Raw genomic sequence first — 21,762 nt, forward strand, 5'->3', positions numbered from 1 at the left:
CAATGCAAATTTCTAACTTTTTTTTAACTTGTGAGAACGTCTAAGATACTATTTGTGGAGAAAGACTTGCGCTCCTTTCAGGTCACGAAGTAGAGAAGGCATTCTCTGTACAGACTTGATTGCCCCACTTGTAATCATTTGAAAAATTTCCTAAGTGTTGATATGTAAGAAATCTTGATCATTAGACTTATGTCAAAAATCAGTAACGGTGAAATATATTCTTTTTGAAGATCTGAAATGTGAACAACTCATTTTCCTGGTTCTTTATTTTCATGTAAATGATGAAATCTGTTTATTGTTTCATTTTAAATAACCCTGAAGGTTTTTGCACATGTCTGCAAGTGACTCTTGCTATCCTTTCTTATACATGGCTTTTAAAAGCTGCTTGTTATTACATGATAAATGCAAATGGAGGGAAAAGAAATTCTATATAATTTAAATTTTTTTCTGTGTTTTAGGGAAGCTGGGAGAAGCGAATTCTGAAAAGCCTGAACAGCATGTGCACAGAGCTCAGTATCCCGTTTGACAAATTTCCTAAGTGTTGATATGTAAGGCAGCTTGATCATTAGACATATGTCAAAAATCAGTAATGGTGAAATATATTCTTTTTGAAGATCTGAAATGTGAACAACTCATTTTCCTGGTTCTTTATTTTCATGTAAATGATGAAATCTGTTTATTGTTTCCATTTAAATAACCCTCAAGGTTTTTGCAGATGTCTGCAAGTGACTCTTGCTATCCTTTCTTATACATGGCTTTTAAAAGCTGCTTGTTATTATATGATAAATGCAAATGGAGGGAAAAGAAATTCTATATAATTTAATTTTTTTTCTGTGTTTTAGGGAAGCTGGGAGAAGCGAATTCTGAAAAGCCTGAACAGCATGTGCACAGAGCTCAGTATCCCGCTGGCGCAGAAGGTAATATTAACTTCCTGTTGTCATTTTTTTGGAAATTAAACCTCGTCTTGCACACTTGTAACTTTTATGTTCATCTTACACTTGGTGAGGCTGGTATCCAAAATAATTTTAATACGGAATAATTTTAAGGGATAGCAGCAGCGTACGCATTGGCTCAACTAGGGAGAAGATGAATTCTGTAGGTAGATCTTCCTCTTTGCTGTTGCAATGATTATCCTCTGGAGGGAGCAGGACGTTGGAAAGCTAATTGCTATGTTCATTGCTTTTATGAATACTATATCTCTCCCATGTCTAAGGATGGGTCAATTTAAAGATTTAAGTGGAATAAGCAAAAAACTTCCTACTGTCTACTGTTCACTTACTGGGATTTACAAAACTAAGGCACTAACAGTAGCAAAATATTGGAGAATATAGAAATAATCATAGAATCATTTAAATTGGAAAAGACCTTTAAGGTCATCAAGTCCAACTGTAAACCCAACGCTGCCAAGTCCACAACTCATATGTGGTGGGTGTAGGCATGATAGCTGTGATAAAGTTATTGAAATCTTTACTATATTATTGAAATTGCTGGATTTTGTTACAGGCATGGGGAAACTACATGGTTTTTTTTTTTTTTCACCTCTTGGTTTTAACACAGCATCATTGAAATCTTATTCCAGATCTAAGTCTTTTCCGGCCTGTTTATGCACCTAAAGATTTTCTGGAGGTAAGCGTTTATGAAACAATGACTCAAGCCATTGACTTTTATCTGTTGCAGTCTTTTTATGTGAAGTGGGAAAAATAAATGTATTTCAAACAATTTGTCCTTTATAGCAAGTGAAATTTGACATGTTTTTTACGACCTCACATTTTGTTTACAAAACAAAATGCCATTGTCTCTTTTATTTTTTTTCAATGCAGTTTTAAATTGTACTTGTGATAAACTTCTCTTTCTCCCGAGAACAGTTTGGAGCTAACTTTTGTCCTCTGAGAGCAATTCTCCAGCTGATTTAATAAATAATTTTACATTTTAAATTGCAATGCGTTAAGACTGTTTGGTGGGTAAGGTAGTAGAGCTTCATGCAGTTGAAATTGTAGGTCATCTATGAAGGCTGTGAAAAATCAAATATGAAACAAAACTCTTCTGGAATTTGGAGTTGTCTGTAATCAAACCAAGCTGTTAAAAAAAATGGTAATTACTGAATCTTTAAACTTAGAAATGACAATATTACTCATCTTTTTATATGTGTGGGATTTGGAGGCTTTTTTCTGTAATCAAACCAAGTTGTTAAAAAAATGGCAATTGCTGAATCTTTAAACTGAGAAATGACAATATTACTCATCTTTTTATATGGTTGGAGCACAGAATGTTTTAGCAAAACAGAACTTGCTTTACCAGCTATGCCTGGAGTAGACATGGGTGATGGACAATAAACATTGTTGATGACAGTGAAATTAATGCTGACACGGTAGGAGATTTTGGATTAAAATGTGACTGAAAATAAGATTTATAAAAGCAGTGTCTGTACATCCTGTGAGTGAGTTATACAGGAAACATTGTCTAGAACATAACAATGGTGTAGAATTACAAAGTTAAGATTCCCTCCTAATTTGCTGGATAAAACTTAGAAGTCTAATAGTGAATTATCATTGTGTATTAGTATTTTGATGTGATTCGGTGCAAGTTTAGTGGAATGTCTTTTGTAGCGGCAGAGGAGATTTATAGTATTTCTGAATTAAGTGCAAATTGTTTCATAGTTATGCATTGTGAATGCATTTCTGAATCCAACAATAAACTTTCTATCCATTTTATTACATTTCTAAAGAACATCTCATGTTCTGTTAGTGATAATAATATTGGAAATTATTTATTTTGTTTACCATCACTGTACTAACAGCCAAATTGTCTATTTAATTTTGACTCTGTAAACAAATCCATCTTCATTTTAGTCTTATCCAGTGACCCTCGTGGTCACTCTTTTTTTCTTTTCTACTGTTTTATTTCCAGGGTTTGCAGTTTCTTAAATTAATCTTTTAATTTACAAGGCTGAGAGTGAGGTTATATGGTACTTGAATAATTACAAGGCTGAGAATTGTAGAGGTAGGATGTTATGGAATAATTTCATAAAGCTGGAAACTCATCTTAGAAAGAATCCTTGCCAGCTCAACGATATAATATCAAATCTATACCCATGGAATAACAGTATGTAAGAGACTGTAAATCCCTTTATAGATCACAGTCACTTATCTTGACATTATGATTCTTGTCCCTTAAATTTTATTCTTACTTTACATTTTCAATTCTGTAATTTACTTTTTTTTTTTCTTAAATGAAATAAGATGGTTTGGGGTATTTTTATTTAGAAAGAAATTATTTTAGTAGAAAATTATGTAGTGCATGATGGAAAGCTACATAAGATTGCCAGTCTAAGAACATGGATAAAAATTCTTACAGAAAAAAGTAATACTGAAGAACGCCTTAGATATTGTAGCCATCAGAAATATACTGTTGGCATTCAAATAACTTGGACGAGGAAGTGAATTTTAGTCAAGACATGGCTGTGAAGCCAGCACTTAGTCCCATATATCAAAAATTATTTCTGCTTTTTGATTTTAGTAATTTGAGCTTACTTTTCAAAGCACGATATGTTTGCTTCCTTAAAAAATTGTCTCCTTTTTGATTTTGAAAATGCTGAGATATAAAGCAATAATTTGGGCTGATGTATATGGTAGTTACAGGAAATGGTTTTATGCTGAAGATACAATTTGTAATACTGATGATGTTAAGAAGAGTTCTGAATATCAATCTCTGAATACATGCCAGGAATGACAGAACTACTGTTTTTAAGGTACTGATGAATCTTCGAAACCCGAATTATGAAAATGGAGAACAGCCAAGTTTCAGGAATCATCTGGGGCTAATTCAGGTGCCTCTGAAAGTTAAAGATATTCCAGAATTGGTAAGTATATTTTTTTTCTTTCAAGAAGTTTCTGTAAGAATTATTTTACCTTGCTAATGAATGAGATTCTAAACAATAAGGAAGAATTTTAAGTATGGTTAAGTTTCTCCTTTTGGAAATCAATCTAAATGCGTAGTTAAAACATAGAGTATAAAAAAGTTTTATGAAAAGACTTTTAATGAAAAGTTTTTAATGAAAAATAGAACACAAACAGTAAGCTATCTGCCAGTAGAGTTTTGATTTTACGCCACACAGGTTTTGTGCCAAATATATACTTTTCTACATGTTATTCACTTACTGTTTTCCTGTGCAAAGAAAAATATGTACTTTGTCTTAATTCTACAGTTTTATTTGATGCTGTACAAGATCAGTAGCCGACAATCAGTTTGCTTCTGATTTTCTTCTCAAAGTAATTTTAAATCCCGTTATTGTCAGATTGTAAATGAAAGGAGATGTTTGGGTACTACTGTTTTAATTAGAAAATGGGAGAGCTCTTCTTAATGCTTCACTGATAAGGCTCTTGAGGATTTTATGCGAGGAGAAAAACTTGCACCAGGGTTAGAAAAGAGCTGGGAATTAGAAATTCCTAACCTGATCTTTCCTTCACCACTTTATTACATCCGAGAGTAATTTATAGGTCCTGGTTGTCATCTCAACTATAATTAAAACTAGAGTAAGAAATATTGATGTGAGATTCTTCTCTTGAAAAACCAAAGCTCATGTTTCGTAAGTATGCATTTAAAAGAACGACATTTGTTTTAGAAAAGGTTCGCATTAAGCCTTTCAGAAGAAATCTCTAGTGATTTATGGAACTAAACATTGTTAATTACTGTTTTATGGTTTTGTTTCTTTGCAGAAAGAAGACTTCAGTGAATTGGGCTTGAATATAGGCCAGCTGGGTATTGATGATTCAGCACAAGTGCCTCCTGGTGAGCTGATGCTGTTCTTCAGTCATTTAAATAGAACACTAATGAGTAGAATACTTTGCAATTATCAAGTAATTTGTGGTTTTTTTCCATAATAAACCATAAATATTTGTTCTGTAGCTATAATTGTAGTGATTTTCTTATTAAAATATAGCTAATAATTGAACATACTGCAAATAGGAAGGGTCAGATTTGGAGAAGACTTAAAATCATCATCTTAAGTTGAAAATATAGTAATTTCAGTGTGTTTGAAGATTTCAGGATCTAGAGAACAAAATTGCTTGTCTCCAAAAATACAGAAAATATCAATAAATGATAAGCCAACTAACAGATGGGCATATATTCAGACATCTTTTAAATAACTGTCTTTAAGAAAAGATTGCAGACAAGATCCATATATTAATATTCAGTATCTTAAATAGTTTGTATTCCTTTTCCATGGGTGCATTTATTCCTGCAGAAACTGGTTTTTAAATGGTCATTCCTCGTAAAACTGGGAAACACTGTAGTATCAAGTGATTTTTCTTTTTAAATGGAAAGTTGCCTCATTGAAAGTCTAGGTGCTGTTTAGTATTTGTGTCTTTCAGACAATAAAAAATCCTGTAGTGTTATTTCTTCTTAGTTTTTGCTAAAGAACGTTGATGTTGATGCAGGTTAATTTTTAGTGATGTTGGCAGTAAATACCAGCTGAAAGTAATGGTGTGTAGTAAAAATATAAAATCCATTACTATCTGGATTATCTTATTTATTTTTTGGCATTCTTTTCTATTTATTTTCTAGAGTTCTTTGAAAATGAGCACGTACGTGTTGGACAGAAAGGTATGGGTCTGTTTTCTTCTGTAATAAACTGTGAGTCGTTAGGAATGCATTTAGTAAATGCGTAGAATTTCTATTTCAAACAGAATTTTAAGGATTTAGGCAGACTAACACGAAGCATTGTCAGTAATACCACTGTAATTTCGATCGAGACAGTCAGTAATACCGTTGTCGTTTAGACAGAGACAGAAAAGCATTTGCAGTCTACCAGTAGCTACTAGATAAATAGCTCCACAGATATTTCATTAAAAAGGAAATAGGAAGCACAGAGACATAACTTTTTGGTGATAACTTAACTTATGCCACCACTGAATTTCATTTTAAAATCAAGAAGACTCTGGACTCCCTTCTCTGTACACGCTGTTCTCATTAGTGTAATGGGATCGACGCCTGGGCATCAGAACAGAGTCTTTTCAATGGTTATTTGCAATTGCAGAACTTGGTAAATATTGCAGTATTTGGCCACTATGGAAAATTAGCTCATTTGTGTCTGTTTACTGCTTTTTCTGAAGAAGTTCCAGGTTTTTGTTGTGGGTTAAGAAATAACCTGCAAAAGAAAGGGCAGATAAAAGACATAGTAATTTATTAGCTCATGTTTGCTTATAGAAGAAACATACAAAGAATGTTTGAAATCCATTGATATCTTCTCCTTACTGGCTCTTGGGATTCCTGCTAATCATTATCACCATCAAAGGAAAAAAAAAAACAGAGTGGATACCATCCCAAAACTCCCCCATCCCTTTTATTTATTGGTTTTTTTCCTGTTGTAATAACAAGACAATGACCTTTCTTTCTGCTCCTTTGACCATCCTCTTTCTATCCCACATTGTCTGTTTTCTGATCTAAAAGCAGCTCATTAGGGTACTGTCCATCCTTCTGTTCTTTTCCTGTTCTTCCAAGTAAATTCCCCATCTGGACTTCCTGAGCTAGTCATTCAACTCCACAACGTAATTTTTACCCCTCGTCTCTTGCCTGCATTAGAGCAGTCTCTATTGCAGAGATTGTCTTAGTTTTTTCTTGATGAAAAGACATAAAATTTTGCAAAAATGTGAGTTAAGAGTCTTGACCATAAACTGAAATCTCAGTTAATTCAGTGGGAATCCTACTGCATGCTCTATTGGGAGTTGGTTATGACTTTGGTTGCCACTGATGTACTGATTTTGCTTTTATATTAGATGTATTGCCAAGTCTGAGGGATTTTCTTTATTTAGTAAAACTGATCTTATATATAGCAAAACTACTTTCTATTCTTTTGTGTCTCAGAAAAAATGAGATAAACACTCATGGATGCTGAGGTGAAACAGAGTCTTTCCTAAAGATTTGTGGGGAATGCAGGAATGTTTTTTCTTTTTGCCCTCTTCTTTCAGGAAAAAAGGATCACACACCGAGAGCTCTCCACGTTAGACAGAAAATTGGCAGACTGGTCTATTCAGTATTAAGGAATCACAGAAACATAGAATGGTTTGGGTTGGAAGGGACCTTAAAGATCATCAAGTTCCAAGCCCCCTGCCATGGCAGGGGGAAGGAGGGAGAGCTTAATTAAATAGATTTATGATTCCAAACCTCATCCCTCTAATTCACGGATATTGTGAATATCGACTTGAGTGAAACTTAGAAAAGCAAGTTGTTTCTGTGAGACTTTGGAAAAATCAGAGGATATGGATTTGGAAACTTCTGAGCACCAATGCAACACCTCTCTAATGCCTAGATAATCTCACAGAAATATTCTTCCAATTTTCTCTCTGTTGTGAAAGACATTTCAGGTCTGAGAGTATGGTTCATCACGTAACCTCAATGGGAAACAACACCTCTGCCAGATTAGGACAGCTAAAGATGCATGTCTTTCAAGTTTAGAGAATTAAGTAAGGAATGAGACAATCTCTCTAAGGTGTGGACAGTAGTGACAGAGTAACCTAAAGCTTCACAACAATGACTCATCTAAGCAAACCTGTCAACAGTAGAGTATTCGTTTTATGTCAATCCAAAGGAAAAACAAAATATTTTGAGAAAGAATGTCTTTATCCTCCGGAGTACGTATACCAGTAATAAGAGAACACGACAGTACACTCTGAACTGGAAAATCCTTGTCCCCTGATTATCTGTGAAAATATTTGTATAGTTAAAGTAAAAATAGGAGAGACACAAAAAGCCAGACTGAGTGGCAATCTCCTCTTTGAACTGAGATACCACTCGCAGTTAAGCAGGAGTGTTTTGTGGCCACATACAGCTGCTTATTCTGCTTGATGCCAGCCTGCCTGTTGCAACCAGCCTTCAGTCATCAATAATGTACATTTTGATACATACAAATTGCTGTTTTATGACCGAAGGCAGTACAGCCTTGCTTATTAATACCAACTGCCTCCTTTCCCAGGGAAGTACTTCAAAATTGCAGTGTGGAAACCACATCTTTTAGATATTTTTCCATTAGCTAATGCTTACAACATGGTAAACCAGTTTCTGAAGTTAAAAATTAAAGTTTTGGGTAATTTGATAAACCTTAGAAGCCCTAACCTGCATAAATTCATTACCTGCTTTGTTTCTTACAGTTTTAGCAGAACAAGACAGCGCTGCAGCTCAACAGTATGTTCGTCAGGGATGTCCGACAGCGCTCCGAGCTGATCTGTGGGCACTCATTCTCAACATTTCTAACCAGCCAGAGGTAAGAAGCAAAGAGAGAGTAAAATATGAAGATTAGGTGAAAAAACAGAAGTGCAAGCACATCATCTTCTAGTGATCTTTTTCCAAAATAGAAATGCTCTACTGAGTTGTCACAGAAACTGATAAATGTTTTATGGGAAATATACACATGCCTGTACAAAACTCTGTGCTGTCATGAAGTCTTTTAGGCCCTTCCCTAATTTTTGAACAGATATAAGAGCAAAATACCATAGAACAAACTATTTACTAGTGTTTCATAGAAGTAAGGCTCTAACTACTGCCAGAACGCTAACACCCTGAGATATTCTTCTTGCATATGCTGAATACACTGTTTTATTTTTTGTAAAGTGCAGCAAAACAGTTTTAATATACACGTAGCTGGTCTATGAGCTGCTGTATTTCATGGAGGCTTTATTGATTTATCTAACACTTTTTTTTTTTTCTCTACCTGTTGTGTACTGTTTCTCTGCTGGAGTTGAATTGGGTGGTTGCAGAGAGTTCTTGCTTTAATATTTCTGATTTGCAGTTTAGGCTTTGTTACATTTAGAGCTATATGAGTTTAAAATTCATAAGGACCATGGGTTTCCTTTCTTTAATGTAAAACATTATGAGGATTTGGTATGGGCAGCACTGTGTGTGTTTGCATCCAGTATTCTTGATTGGAAAACTTTATACAGTAAAGCTCAGCCTCTGTATAAAGCTAATACACAGCCAAGCTAGGGATGCTACTAGCAATCTAACATCGTAATAGTAAAAATGATAAACTGCAAGCTTTATATACAGGATTATTTAGAAATGTGTAAGCACATTGCCTGGCAATGAACTGTTTATTACTTTTCATTTGTACTGGTACATTTCAGAGAAACTGTGTTAGAAGAGCATCTTTAAGGTTGCAAAGTCAAATGTTTAAAAGCTGAACAGTGTCACAGTTAATATTGTCTGTGCAAACAGTCCAATTTGCTGTATATATATATATTTATAGTATGATTTTGAATCACATAATCACATTTTTTTTCCTGTGGGATGTCTGCCTCATAGATTGCACAAAGAGGATGGCACACACTTACTGAGAATCTGTTTAATTATATTTTTTTTTTCCTTCTGTTCGGTGTGTTACCTATTGTTTATTCACTGCATGCTGTTTAGGCAGTGCTTAGAAAACAAAATTGTTCATTATTTCATAGGGGTTTTTTTTTCCCCTCGATTTTTTTTAAGTTAGTGAGTTGAAAATAAATCTTAATTCTGAAAATTCCAGCATGCAGAAATTTGTAATGCTTCATTTTCCTATAGTTTTTACTGAGTATAATTTCCTAGGTTTAAAAACTTAATAAATAGGCGAGGTGATAAATTCGTAATGGAGCATTGTGTAACTCTGTGCCTTATCAGTAGTGGATTTTAGATTAGGATCAGTAGCCCAAGGTACTCACTGTAACATTCCAACAGCAGAGAAACCAGTACCAATAACGGACTGTCATCAAATTTGACTGGAGAGGGATGTGTGTTACAAGTAGATTTCAGAGTGGTCTAGTCAAAGGAGAAAAAGGTTTGGATCCTCTTCAGGGATTTGCCCGTAGGGACTTTCTTTAACTCTTTTTGCCATTGTCTCTTTATGTAATTTGATTAGATTTTTGTTATGTACTTGTTTCTGGCACTTCTGTTCCAAAATCTACAGTTCATCTGTGCCAGGGATTTCATGGACTGTTCCTGCCCAGAGGCTGCTGGGTAATCCAAACCTTCCTTTCCAAGAAGGTGAATCACAAAATTCTGCTTAAACGAGCTTTGCTGCCTCCTGCTGAAAGATACGGTCCTCTCTTGCCTCTTCAGCTACTCTCAGAGCTCCCTTTTCCTTATGCTCGAGTGGATACAGTATGAGGGGTTTTTTGGGGTGGAAATTTTAGTCTGTGGCTTTGTGAGGTCAAGAGGACTGGGCACTGCAGTCCTGAAATGCACTTTGTTTCCACTTGGAAAGATACAGTTGGAGGTGTGGTAGTAAAAATATATATATCTAATTTTGAGAAAAGCCACAGCCTTTTAACGCCTTTTTAAAAAAAGGAAAAAAATTACCAATCAACTTTACATTAAGATTTGGCAGACAGAGAAGAAAGATTGAATCAGATGGAAATGGTAAGATTTTGGTTTTGTAATTGAAAACATTTTAGACTGAACAATGTACCACATTTTTGGACACTCCTGAAACTTGGTAGTAGTCGGTTGTCTCATCTAGAGGAAGAAATCCAGTAAATACTTGCATACCAAATAACTGTATTCTAGGTGTGAATAAATCAGCAGCAATTAAACTTAATATCAAGTTATTCTGACTGTTAAGATGGATGGACCGTGTACTTCAGTGATTACTTTTTAATTGCGGTTTTACAATAATTTTAATAATAACAGGAAAAAAATTAGAATTGCTTTCTTGAGTTACAATAGATCAGTAGTTGAATTATCTAGAACCCTTGTAGCCATGAGTTTCATTGTACCATTTCTTACGCAGGAGTACTTTTGAGCACAGCAGAAAGAGTTAATCGTGCAGTCTGCTTAGTGTGAAAAAGAAGTTTTGGGTTTTTTATTTATTAGTTCCTTCTGTTCTAATAGATACAGTCATTTGAGAGGGCAAAAAACCTCTAGACATTAGTCATTTGGCAGTGTTACACTTAATTAGACTGCAGTATTGATGCTTTAAAATTGTGACCTAACTATCAGAGTACTTCTCTGTAGCTTGTTAGAGTAGGATGCTACAGTCATACTGCAAATAATTTACGTTTAGTAAATCACAGAATGATATAGGGTTGGAAGGACCCTCTGGAGATCATCTAGTCCAACCCCCTGCCAGAGCAGGTGCACCCAGAGCAGGTCCCACAGGAACGTGTCCAGGTGGGTTTTGAATGTCTCCAGAGAAGGAGACTCCACCCCCTCTCTGGGCAGCCTCTGCCAGGGCTCTGCCACCCTCACAGGAAAGAAGTTCCTCCTCATGTTTAGATGGAACTTCCTATGTTCAATTTTGTGCCCGTTCCCTCTTGTCCTGTCCCTGGGCACCACTGAAAAAAGACTGGCCCCATCCTCCTGACACCCACCCTTTAAGTATTTATAGGCATTGATCAGATCCCCCCTCAGCATTCTCCACACTAATAAAGATCCAAGTCCCTCAGCCTTTCCTTGTAAGAGAGATGCTCCAGGCCCATAATAATCTATTTTTATTAACTAATATTTATATCTGATCCTTTGCAAAGAAATAGTGTAGTATTTATACCTCCCTTTTTCATTTCTTAGAAAGAAAAATGTAAATATTTTCCCGGTGGTAGTTACCAGTACTTAATAAATACAGCTTCTGTCCTTATTGCAACTTAGCAGTTTAATATTATATTAATTCTAATGGTTTCTAAGTGTATACCACTTCTCAGTTTGGGATTAATACAGAGAACAGTACAGTGGTCCCTAGCTGCCTCTTCATTTATTTTTGTTTCAGTTCTCTCCCTCTCAAAATTTCATCTCACTTCCTATTTGTTCTTTAAATCTGTACTCCAGACTGAGCCTTTTTGCAAAGAAATCAGCAGTAAATATTACATAAAGCTCGGAATAAACAAGTACTTATGTGGTGTCCGTAGAGACGCACTGAAATTAAAATAGTTTGTTGGGAAGTGGGAAGGAGCTTTGGGACTGCTGCTTTAGTCTATGAATTATTTCAAATCCATCTGAAACTGTTATTCAAGTGGAGGCATAGGGGCAGAGAGGGATTTAGGGGTTTAGGAATTACATGATGATAGTGCAATATTTAATTCTTTTTTCCCTTTGCAAGCTCTTTCTAAGAAGAAAGAATAAGCAAAAGCAGAGAAGTGTTTGTGCTGATTCTTCCCCATCATTTTCCCCTTGTCTGTTCTGTAGACATTTGGGAAATAATAAGAGTTTAAGAAAAGGTCTGAGTTCTTTGTATTCTTCATGAGATTTTTTTATATATTTATCATTTCATCTTTTTACCCATTTAAAATCTTTAGAGATTCATATTAGATTAGCATCATTTGCAGCTACTCACTAATACTAGAAGATACGACAGACCCTTGTTGGGGGAGAGGTCCATGAACATAGAGGGTAACAAAGAAAAAAAAATTAATGATTTTGAGCGCTGAAAAGGTTTTAGGTGTAGAGACACCCAAAGGTTGGAAGATACAGATCTTTGGCTTGAGCTAGTTCCTTCATTCCCATTTGATCTCTTATCTAAAGGGGAGGTCATTTTATAATGTCTCTTATCTGCCTTATTTTTTAGCACTTAAACTACTATAAACTGTGATGGAATGCTTCATGAATTATGCAGTGTGTTTTTCAGCTCAGTACATGCTTATGGCTTGGGTTTTTTTAAATTGTTAAAAATTGGCTTTGTATGTTTAAATATGAATTAAAGTTGTATCTCAGACTGATGGTAATATTTTTAATTTTAGGATATCTTGTACTACGAACAGCTTAAGTCCAATGTGATTCAGCATGACCTTTTAGTGGACAGCCTGATTTACAAGGTAGGTAATTCATTAAAGAGTGATTAAGTGATTTATATACTCATCACACCACTATCTTGGGGTTTTTTTTAAGAAAGAAAATGTCGGATGGTTTGATTTTAAGGAGTGTAAGAATAATTAGTGTGAATTTATTGTTGTAAACTCTCTCCTTGTGCCTGTGTTTGCTCCCGTGTAAGACATTTGTTTGAGCCCTTAAGTCATAAAGAAACTGTAACTTCATTTGAAGGAATAACTGGTTTTGCCAGCAAGATAGCACTGGGGTCTGGCTGCTTCTGTTTCACGTTTCAGTTCCAAATACTTATCAACTTAATCATCAACTTAATATGGTATTTTTAAATTTTAAAATACGGAAAGAGCTACAGCTCTTTCACGATTCAATGGTGAAACAGTGTCTTCTATTGCTGTGTTAAGTTTAGCTTCTCTGGGACCCTGAAAAGAGATTCTTTTGCCTTCAAACTGCTGTATTTTTTGATGACAGGATGTAAAGCTGACAGCAAGCAACGATGACTACTATTTTGTGTTTGAAGATTATTTATATCAGGTACGTAACTATGTTTTTTCTTAGAAAAGCTAGGAAGTGTCCTCCTGGGGGATTATATCGTCTTTGGAGTAAGGACTGCCTTTATGTTTCATGGGTAGGCAGAGTGGGATCCTAGAGAGATGCACCTCTTTGCTCTGTTTCGTATACATTCCCTTTGGAATAACACTCCTGTACACTTAAACAGATTCAGCAGGACAGGGCTTCTAAAACTCCTGCTCTGAAAGACCCTACAAAACTGTATTTCCAGTGCAGTAAAGCCAGAAAATACAAAATCAGACATACTCTTCCCCTTTTGAGCTTTGCAATTATAAAATGACTAACAGCTGCGGCACGCAGAGAAATTAAGACTGGAGAAGCATATTCAGGGCTTTAGCTTAAAAAGAAAACAGTATTGATTTCCAGTGACCTACTGCAATGAGCATAAAAGATACTGTTTTCTCGTATTTTTAAATTGAAGACATTGCCTCTGAATAAAGTAGTGATATTTATGGTTACTCCCATATTTAGGATTGCTCCCATTCCCAAGCTGCTTCTAGCAATGGGGGAACCCAGCTAATTTCTAAAGGATTATTTTTGTTGCTGCCTGTCAAATGCCCTTAAATAGAAGGAGATTACATTTATGAATTTCCTAATGTGTAGTTGATTGCAGTGTCAACATAGATGTCATGCAGCAAACTTAGCATTTCCACAGTGCTTTCAGTTGCATTAGTCACATCTGTTAGGTTCCACTTGCTTAATTTTTTGTTTTAGAGCTGTGTGGAACTAAATGATTTCTTCTTTGATGGCAACATGTAAACTCCTAGTAATTTAACTAACCAGGAAACTGTCCTTAATGCTGCTTAGTCCATATAGATATAAAAATGTCTTACTATTTAGGCATACTGTTCAGTCCTCTCTACACATCATCTTTTAGCATAATAAGCATTTAAACATTAATAGTTGAAAATTATAACCTCATTAAATTGTAGCCTTTTTGACTTAAAAATAGTTACAATATTTACAATATTAAGATCTGTATCTGAAGTCGTTTCTGAATTAGTATTTGAAAAGTGACTACATAATGACAACTCAAACATTGGTATTTATTCACTAAAATATTTACTTGTAGATGTTTTCCTTGATTTAAGGGCAAAGATGATCTTCATTATTGTAACATTATCTTTTCATCAAGGGAATGATGAAATGCTTCATTCATTATATAGACTACTAAGGCAAATTAATTAGTCATTAACAGTTCTAGTGGACAGAGAATTATGATCTATGAAGGAATATGAGCTGCTTAAACTACTATAAACCGTGGTGGAATCTTCATGAATTATGCAGTGGGTTTTTCAGCTCACTACATGCTTATGGCTTCATTTTTTTTTAATTGTTAAATATTGGCTTTGTAAGTTTAAATATGAATTAAAGTTGTACCTCAGACTGATGATGGTAATATTTTTAATTTTAGGATATCTTGTACTACGAACAGCTTAAGTCCAATGTGATTCAGCATGACCTTTTAGTGGACAGCCTGATTTACAAGGTAGGTAATTCATTAAAGAGTGATTAAGTGATTTATATACTCATCACACCACTATCTTGGGGTTTTTTTTAAGAAAGAAAATGTCGGATGGTTTGATTTTAAGGAGTGTAAGAATAATTAGTGTGAATTTATTGTTGTAAACTCTCTCCTTGTGCCTGTGTTTGCTCCCGTGTAAGACATTTGTTTGAGCCCTTAAGTCATAAAGAAACTGTAACTTCATTTGAAGGAATAACTGGTTTTGCCAGCAAGATAGCACTGGGGTCTGGCTGCTTCTGTTTCACGTTTCAGTTCCAAATACTTATCAACTTAATCATCAACTTAATATGGTATTTTTAAATTTTAAAATACGGAAAGAGCTACAGCTCTTTCACGATTCAATGGTGAAACAGTGTCTTCTATTGCTGTGTTAAGTTTAGCTTCTCTGGGACCCTGAAAAGAGATTCTTTTGCCTTCAAACTGCTGTATTTTTTGATGACAGGATGTAAAGCTGACAGCAAGCAACGATGACTACTATTTTGTGTTTGAAGATTATTTATATCAGGTACGTAACTATGTTTTTTCTTAGAAAAGCTAGGAAGTGTCCTCCTGGGGGATTATATAATCTTTGGAGTAAGGACTGCCTTTATGTTTCATGTGTAGGCAGAGTGGGATCCTAGAGAGATGCACCTCTTTGCTCTGTTATGTATACTTTCCCTTCGGAATAACAATCCTGTACATTTAAACAGATTCAGCAGGACAGGACTTCTAAAACTCCTGCTCTGAAGGACCCTACAGAACTGTATTTCCAGTGCAGTAAAGCCAGAAAATACGAAATCAGACATATTCTTCCCCTTTTGAGCTTTGCAATTATAAAATGACTAACAGCTGCGGCACGCAGAGAAATTAAGACTGGAGAAGCATATTCAGGGCTTTAGTTTAAAAAGAAAATAGTATTGATTTCCAGTGACCTACTGCAATGAGCAGAAAAGATACTATTTTCTCATATTTTTAAATTGAAGACATTGCCTGTGAATAAAGTAGTGATATTTATGGTTACTCCCATATTTAGGATTGCTCCCATTCCCAAGCTGCTTAAATACAAAATCAGACATACTCTTCCCCTTTTGAGCTTTGCAATTATAAAATGACTAACAGCTGCGGCACGCAGAGAAATTAAGACTGGAGAAGCATATTCAGGGCTTTAGTTTAAAAAGAAAATAGTATTGATTTCCAGTGACCTACTGCAATGAGCAGAAAAGATACTATTTTCTCATATTTTTAAATTGAAGACATTGCCTGTGAATAAAGTAGTGATATTTATGGTTACTCCCATATTTAGGATTGCTCCCATTCCCAAGCTGCTTCTAGCAATGGGGCAACCCAGCTAATTTCTAAAGAATTATCTTTGTTGCTGCCTGTCAAATGCCCTTAAATAGAAGGAGATTACATTTATGAATTTCCTAATGTGTAGTTGATTGCAGTGTCAACATAGATGTCATGCAGCAAACTTAGCATTTCCACAGTGCTTTCAGTTGCATTAGTCACATCTGTTAGGTTCCACTTGCTTAATTTTTTGTTTTAGAGCTGTGTGGAACTAAATGATTTCTTCTTTGATGGCAACATGTAAACTCCTAGTAATTTAACTAACCAGGAAACTGTCCTTAATGCTGCTTAGTCCATATAGATATAAAAATGTCTTACTATTTAGGCATACTGTTCAGTCCTCTCTACACATCATCTTTTAGCATAATAAGCATTTAAACATTAATAGTTGAAAATTATAACCTCATTAAATTGTAGTCTTTTTGACTTAAAAATAGTTACAATATTAAGATCTGTATCTGAAGTCGTTTCTCCTTTTTGACTTAAAAATAGTTACAATATTTACAATATTAAGATCTGTATCTGAAGTCGTTTCTGAATTAGTATTTGAAAAGTGACTACATAATGACAACTCAAACATTGGTATTTATTCACTAAAATATTTACTTGTAGATGTTTTCCTTGATTTAAGGGCAAAGATGATCTTCATTATTGTAACATTATCTTTTCATCAAGGGAATGATGAAATGCTTCATTCATTATATAGACTACTAAGGCAAATTAATTAGTCATTAACAGTTCTAGTGGACAGAGGATTATGATCTATGAAGGAATATGAGCTCGGATACAGTATAATCTTTTAAGACCATCAGAAATAGATTTTTTTATAATTCTTAATATATAGCACAGTTTAATATTTTAATTTTTTCTCTATTAACTAAAGAATTATTAGGATGAAAATTATAAAAAGTACTAAACTATCCTCAGTAATATGAAGGAGAGTCACCAAAAATCTGAAAAATTAAATGGCTAGTTTTACTACTTCTAGGCAAACAATATTTCAAACTTCTATTATCAGCTGCTCTAGTTTTGTTTGGTATTTGTGGTGCTATTCAGACTCTTTTCTAGAAGAATGTTATCCATTTTCCTCGATTAATTTTCTCTTCCAGCCTCATTCGCAAGTTGCATTGCTGCCAAATGATTTTGTTCTGTGGCTCCTGGAAAAATTCTGCAGTATGAGTCACTCTGATATGGAATGTTATTTATTGATTTCATATTGGCTAGATAAAATAGCTAATGAAAATGTTAGTTTAAACCAGATAAATTATTTCTATGTTTGCACTGGGTTTGTGGGGGTTTTTTCGTGACTAGTTACTGCCTCTCAGATTTCCAAATCATTAACAGAGTGTGGCATTTATCTGTGTATTACTTAACAGATAAGGCATCCATCAAAATGTGAGAATTTGGGCATAAAATAACAATGAGAATATTTGGTGGGATTATTGGTACCTCTTTACTAGCCTCCAATCGTTTCTGGGAAGAACACGGTGAAATTATGTGATTTATTTCCTTTTCTATCTTTGCTTTCTTTATCCCAAAGTTTTCCATGTTTTTATTACGTCTTTATAACTATTGAAATAGAATACAGTTACCTTTTATCAAAAAGAAATTACTATATTAAATCTTTGGCTTTGTTTTTTTAATTTTTCCTCAGCCCTTTGAATTCAGTGGTTTTCTTTTTGGTTTTGATTAGAAATATCCAATAGTTTGCCAAAGGTTTCTGTACTTAAAAAGGGCTTTGTGTCATTTTTTTCTTTAGCGTTATCATTTTTTGTGAATGAGAAAAATAATACGTGAATTAATAAATTTGTAAATTTGATATTTCAGGCCAGAGGTTCAATTTGATTTTGTTTGTCTTACATTTGGCATAATAAATACATGCAAAGAACCTCACACAGCAGCTTTTAGGTATAGTCCTAACTCGTGTTTGAGCTAGAGTCTATCTCTTACAAAGATGCATAGTGTTAATTTAAAGACTTCCAGATACTGGTACTGGACACTGTATTCCCAAAAAAGAGGACCTCAAATTAAGGTTACATTCTTTCCCCTATGAGAGAACATAATTTATGTCCTTTTTAGATCAGTTTCTCTTTCTTTCCCCTCAGTTAACATATACAGAGAATTACATTTGCCTGTGTATTGTTATTGTCAGCTGTATTTTGGCAGCTGGGAAAATGATTGTGTATTATGCAAAAATAATATTTAGCTTAAACTGTTGGAGATAAAGAAACTATTTATTTTTTTAAAAGATGGTTGTGTTTGAGAAATAGCTTTGAGGTTCAAAAGAGGAAAAAGTCTCAAAATATGGCCTGCTTTCCATAAAAAAATAATTTTTTTAAAAAAGCAATAACGTTCAGATGTCACAGCCTTTCGGTTTTGTCTGTTTCTTTGTGACAAATGCTGATATCTGGAAAACGTTTGCAGTAATTAGTTGAAGGAAGAAATCCATTCATTAGTATTCACGATGGATTATGTGGTGAAACAGATTATGTGGTGAAACACCACCTAAGACATTTCCAGCTTTTACACCTTGGCTACAGTTAAACCAAACAAACTCTTAAAACCTGCAAGAGCAAAGGATTTAGGGGATGCAAAAAAAGTCAGTTGGGAGTGGAAACCTGTCTTACTTCTGCCCTCGTGTGTGCATTCTCCATAGCACAGCCTTTCATTGCAGGAAAACAGGAAAAATTTGAAGTATAACAATATTTATTACATTTTTTTACAACTGCACGTAGGATGAGATTCTTCACTGTTGATTTTTTTCGAGGAATAGTGGATTTTTCATTGATGTAAACGATAAAAAATACAAATATATTTTACAAAATAGAGTGCACATTTCAGAATATATGGGTAGGAGGTGAACAACATAATCTGTGGTTTTTGAAAGGCTGGAATATCGTGGAATCATTCTGTAAAGCTGCTGGGAATGAAAATGAATGTAAGGAGCAGTCTTCTGGAAATCCACACGTGAAAATGCAAATGTTTAATTCCCTTATTCACTTACTCAGACTTTCTGGGGTCATAGTAACTGAATGGAAAAATAATCTGGTTTGGTGAAAGCAGCCAGTTTCATGCACAGTCACTACTGATGGGACAGAAGGGGACAAACCCCTGCCCAGAGGCAACGAGGAGGGTTGGAGAACAGGGATGTTTTACTGACAGCAAACAAATGCCAAGGGAAAATCACAGCGAGTCCAAAGCCAGCCTGGAAGCTTGAACAGGAAAATAAATGAAGTCAGTCAAGGGCTTTCAACCTTATTAGTTCTCTTCAAGAGCATCTAATAGGTGCTAATTAAGGCAGGTCCTTTAATCCGTTTGACATTGCTTTGTGGATCCAGCAAGTTGCCTGATTTTTATCTGCTGTCTTTTCTACAGGTATTACTCTGTTTTTCCCGAGATACATCTGTATTGGAGCACTTTGCTTACAGCAGTGCCACCCCTCCCAAATCCTATATACGAGGTAAAAGAAGGTGTTTTTTTAAAAAAAATTTGCACTGTTTTTTGTTGACAGCTGCAGTAATACAGTATGTGAATTTGTTTTATGTTCATTTCTTTATGTTCATTTCTTTATGTTCATTTCTTTATGTTCATTTCTTTATGTTCATTTCTTTATGCTTATTCTACACTATACCTAATAGACATTAATAAAAACTTCATGTATCCAGTTGACATCTGCACAATTTCTATATGACAGTTAAGAAGCTGGTCACACGAAGGCCAGATTGCAATGTTGTTCTTTTACTGTAGTTTTCCGTGTATAATTCTCCAGTGTTTTACTGAAATAAATTGAGCACACAATATGGTAAAATCTTGACAACATCTGTTGTCATCAGAGCTGGAAATTTAAATACACGATGTTGTCCTCTGCAACTTCAACAGATTTAGCAACTGGGAGTGGTGATGGGATGTTGTTTTCCCAAAGAAGTGGGTTTTGCAGATACTTGTAGACAGGAGTAGAACGTGTTGCTGAGGGATTGAAGGCTCTGTTTGAAAGTCTGGAGAGAGTAGAGCTCTACCAAGCAGACTTATACCAATTCTTTCCAAAACATGCTATCTTCCAGAGTGTTAACTTACTTTAGGATGTTCTTTGGCTTAACTTCTCATGTCTTATTTTTCGTAACAATCTTAAACGTATTGGGTCGATCTGCTTGCCTTCTCTGCCAACTTCTAGTGTCATACCTCTGGACTCTATATCTTTGCTTCTTAGATCCTCACCTGCCTTGGTTTTACCCAGAGGTTCCTAATTTTGTCTTCCTTCTTGAAGGCAATAATTTATTTTTTTTTCCATATACTTTACCTTCCTTGGTCCCTCGTGCCAAACAGGATCCCCATACCAAGTACAGGACCTCTGCTGACAGTTTTCCTCTTGCTGCTTCTTATATCTCTAGAAACAATGTTTCCTGATTATTTTCTTCCTCCTTTATTGCTTTGTAGGTCTTTTCTCTCTCCTTAACCAACTTGGGGAGTCTTCTTTACTTGCAAAGGGCTCACCTGAGAGCAGAACAGCAGCGAGATCCCGGCTCTCGCTTCGGGCACAGCCCAGAAACCCAGCTATGGGGAACATCCTACTTATTCCTAGGCAAATCCAGGGAATGAAGTTGCTGAAATCTAAATCTCCGCTAAACCTGCGCGGTGTAAATCCGAAAGGCTTGTAGGTCCTATTTTTGGCTAATTTTCCGAGAGATGTGCTTTATGCTAAAAATACTCTCCTTCCAGATGACAAGTCCCGGCCGCGGAGCAAGAAAACTATTGCAAGGAAAAGTGAAAAATACTTTTTCGTTTAATGAACAACTAATTTCTGTAACTGGAAAATACTGGATTTTATTTTCATGGAGTAGTAGGCAAGAGCTTGGCAGGGTAATTTTGAATTTAATTCAGTTGATTCAAGTTACAGGAAAATATCTTAAGACCGGATTCCGTTGAACCTGACACAAGTTCCCTGTGCTAAATTCTTCTGTGTAGAGTGAACAAAATACAGAGATCTAAAAGATCTCTGAATATGCTATAAATTGTCATATAAGTAAATACATTTCTTAGTTGTATTTTCTCATTTTAAAACTAAGATAATTACAGTTCTTAATTGGTTGCGATTATGAATAAAAAATATTTCTCAATAAATTGTTAATTTTTTAATAGTGGATTTTGAATTATTAGGTTATGTTGTTAAAATACAATTAACTAATATAATTTGTGCATTGTGCAGGGAAGAGAAAAAGTTACATGGTCAGTCTGTACTATCAGTGATTATCTTGACTTAATTAATCTTTTGTATTCAACAGATTACTTAAATATTTTTATGTTCTATCAAAGCTATCCCATCCATCTTCCTCTCTGTTCCAGGCTTAATCCTTCAATATTTTTCAGTCTGTTCTTATATCTTTTTTTAATGCTTTTCCTGTCCCTGGGTGAGTCTGCCAGGGCATGGCAGGCTTATCCCCTTAACCTTATCCCCTCGTTGAGCTTCCCTGGCTTCAAGTTCTGCAACAAACACCCTTAGAGCTCCAAAGACCCACCCCAATTAAATCTCCGTGGGACACCATTGCTGAAATCTTCCTCCTCTTTTTTTT

General features: G+C 35.0%; 1 protein-coding gene across 1 annotated transcript in view; it reads left to right on the top strand.

Moving 5' to 3' along the window:
* TBC1D19 (TBC1 domain family member 19) overlaps nt 1–21,762 on the top strand; it is a 61,571-nt gene that overhangs the window by 18,423 nt on the left and 21,386 nt on the right. The window contains exons 7-16 of the mRNA XM_014937045.1: nt 459–513; nt 843–917; nt 1,580–1,626; nt 3,749–3,859; nt 4,716–4,788; nt 5,566–5,604; nt 8,148–8,260; nt 12,693–12,767; nt 13,246–13,308; nt 19,571–19,655. Of these exons, the coding sequence (XP_014792531.1) occupies nt 459–513; nt 843–917; nt 1,580–1,626; nt 3,749–3,859; nt 4,716–4,788; nt 5,566–5,604; nt 8,148–8,260; nt 12,693–12,767; nt 13,246–13,308; nt 19,571–19,655 (736 nt within the window). The remainder of the gene's footprint in view (nt 1–458; nt 514–842; nt 918–1,579; nt 1,627–3,748; nt 3,860–4,715; nt 4,789–5,565; nt 5,605–8,147; nt 8,261–12,692; nt 12,768–13,245; nt 13,309–19,570; nt 19,656–21,762) is intronic.

Source organism: Calidris pugnax, unplaced genomic scaffold (assembly GCF_001431845.1).
Source record: "Calidris pugnax isolate Ruff unplaced genomic scaffold, ASM143184v1 scaffold49, whole genome shotgun sequence".
Lineage (NCBI taxonomy): Eukaryota > Metazoa > Chordata > Aves > Charadriiformes > Scolopacidae > Calidris > Calidris pugnax.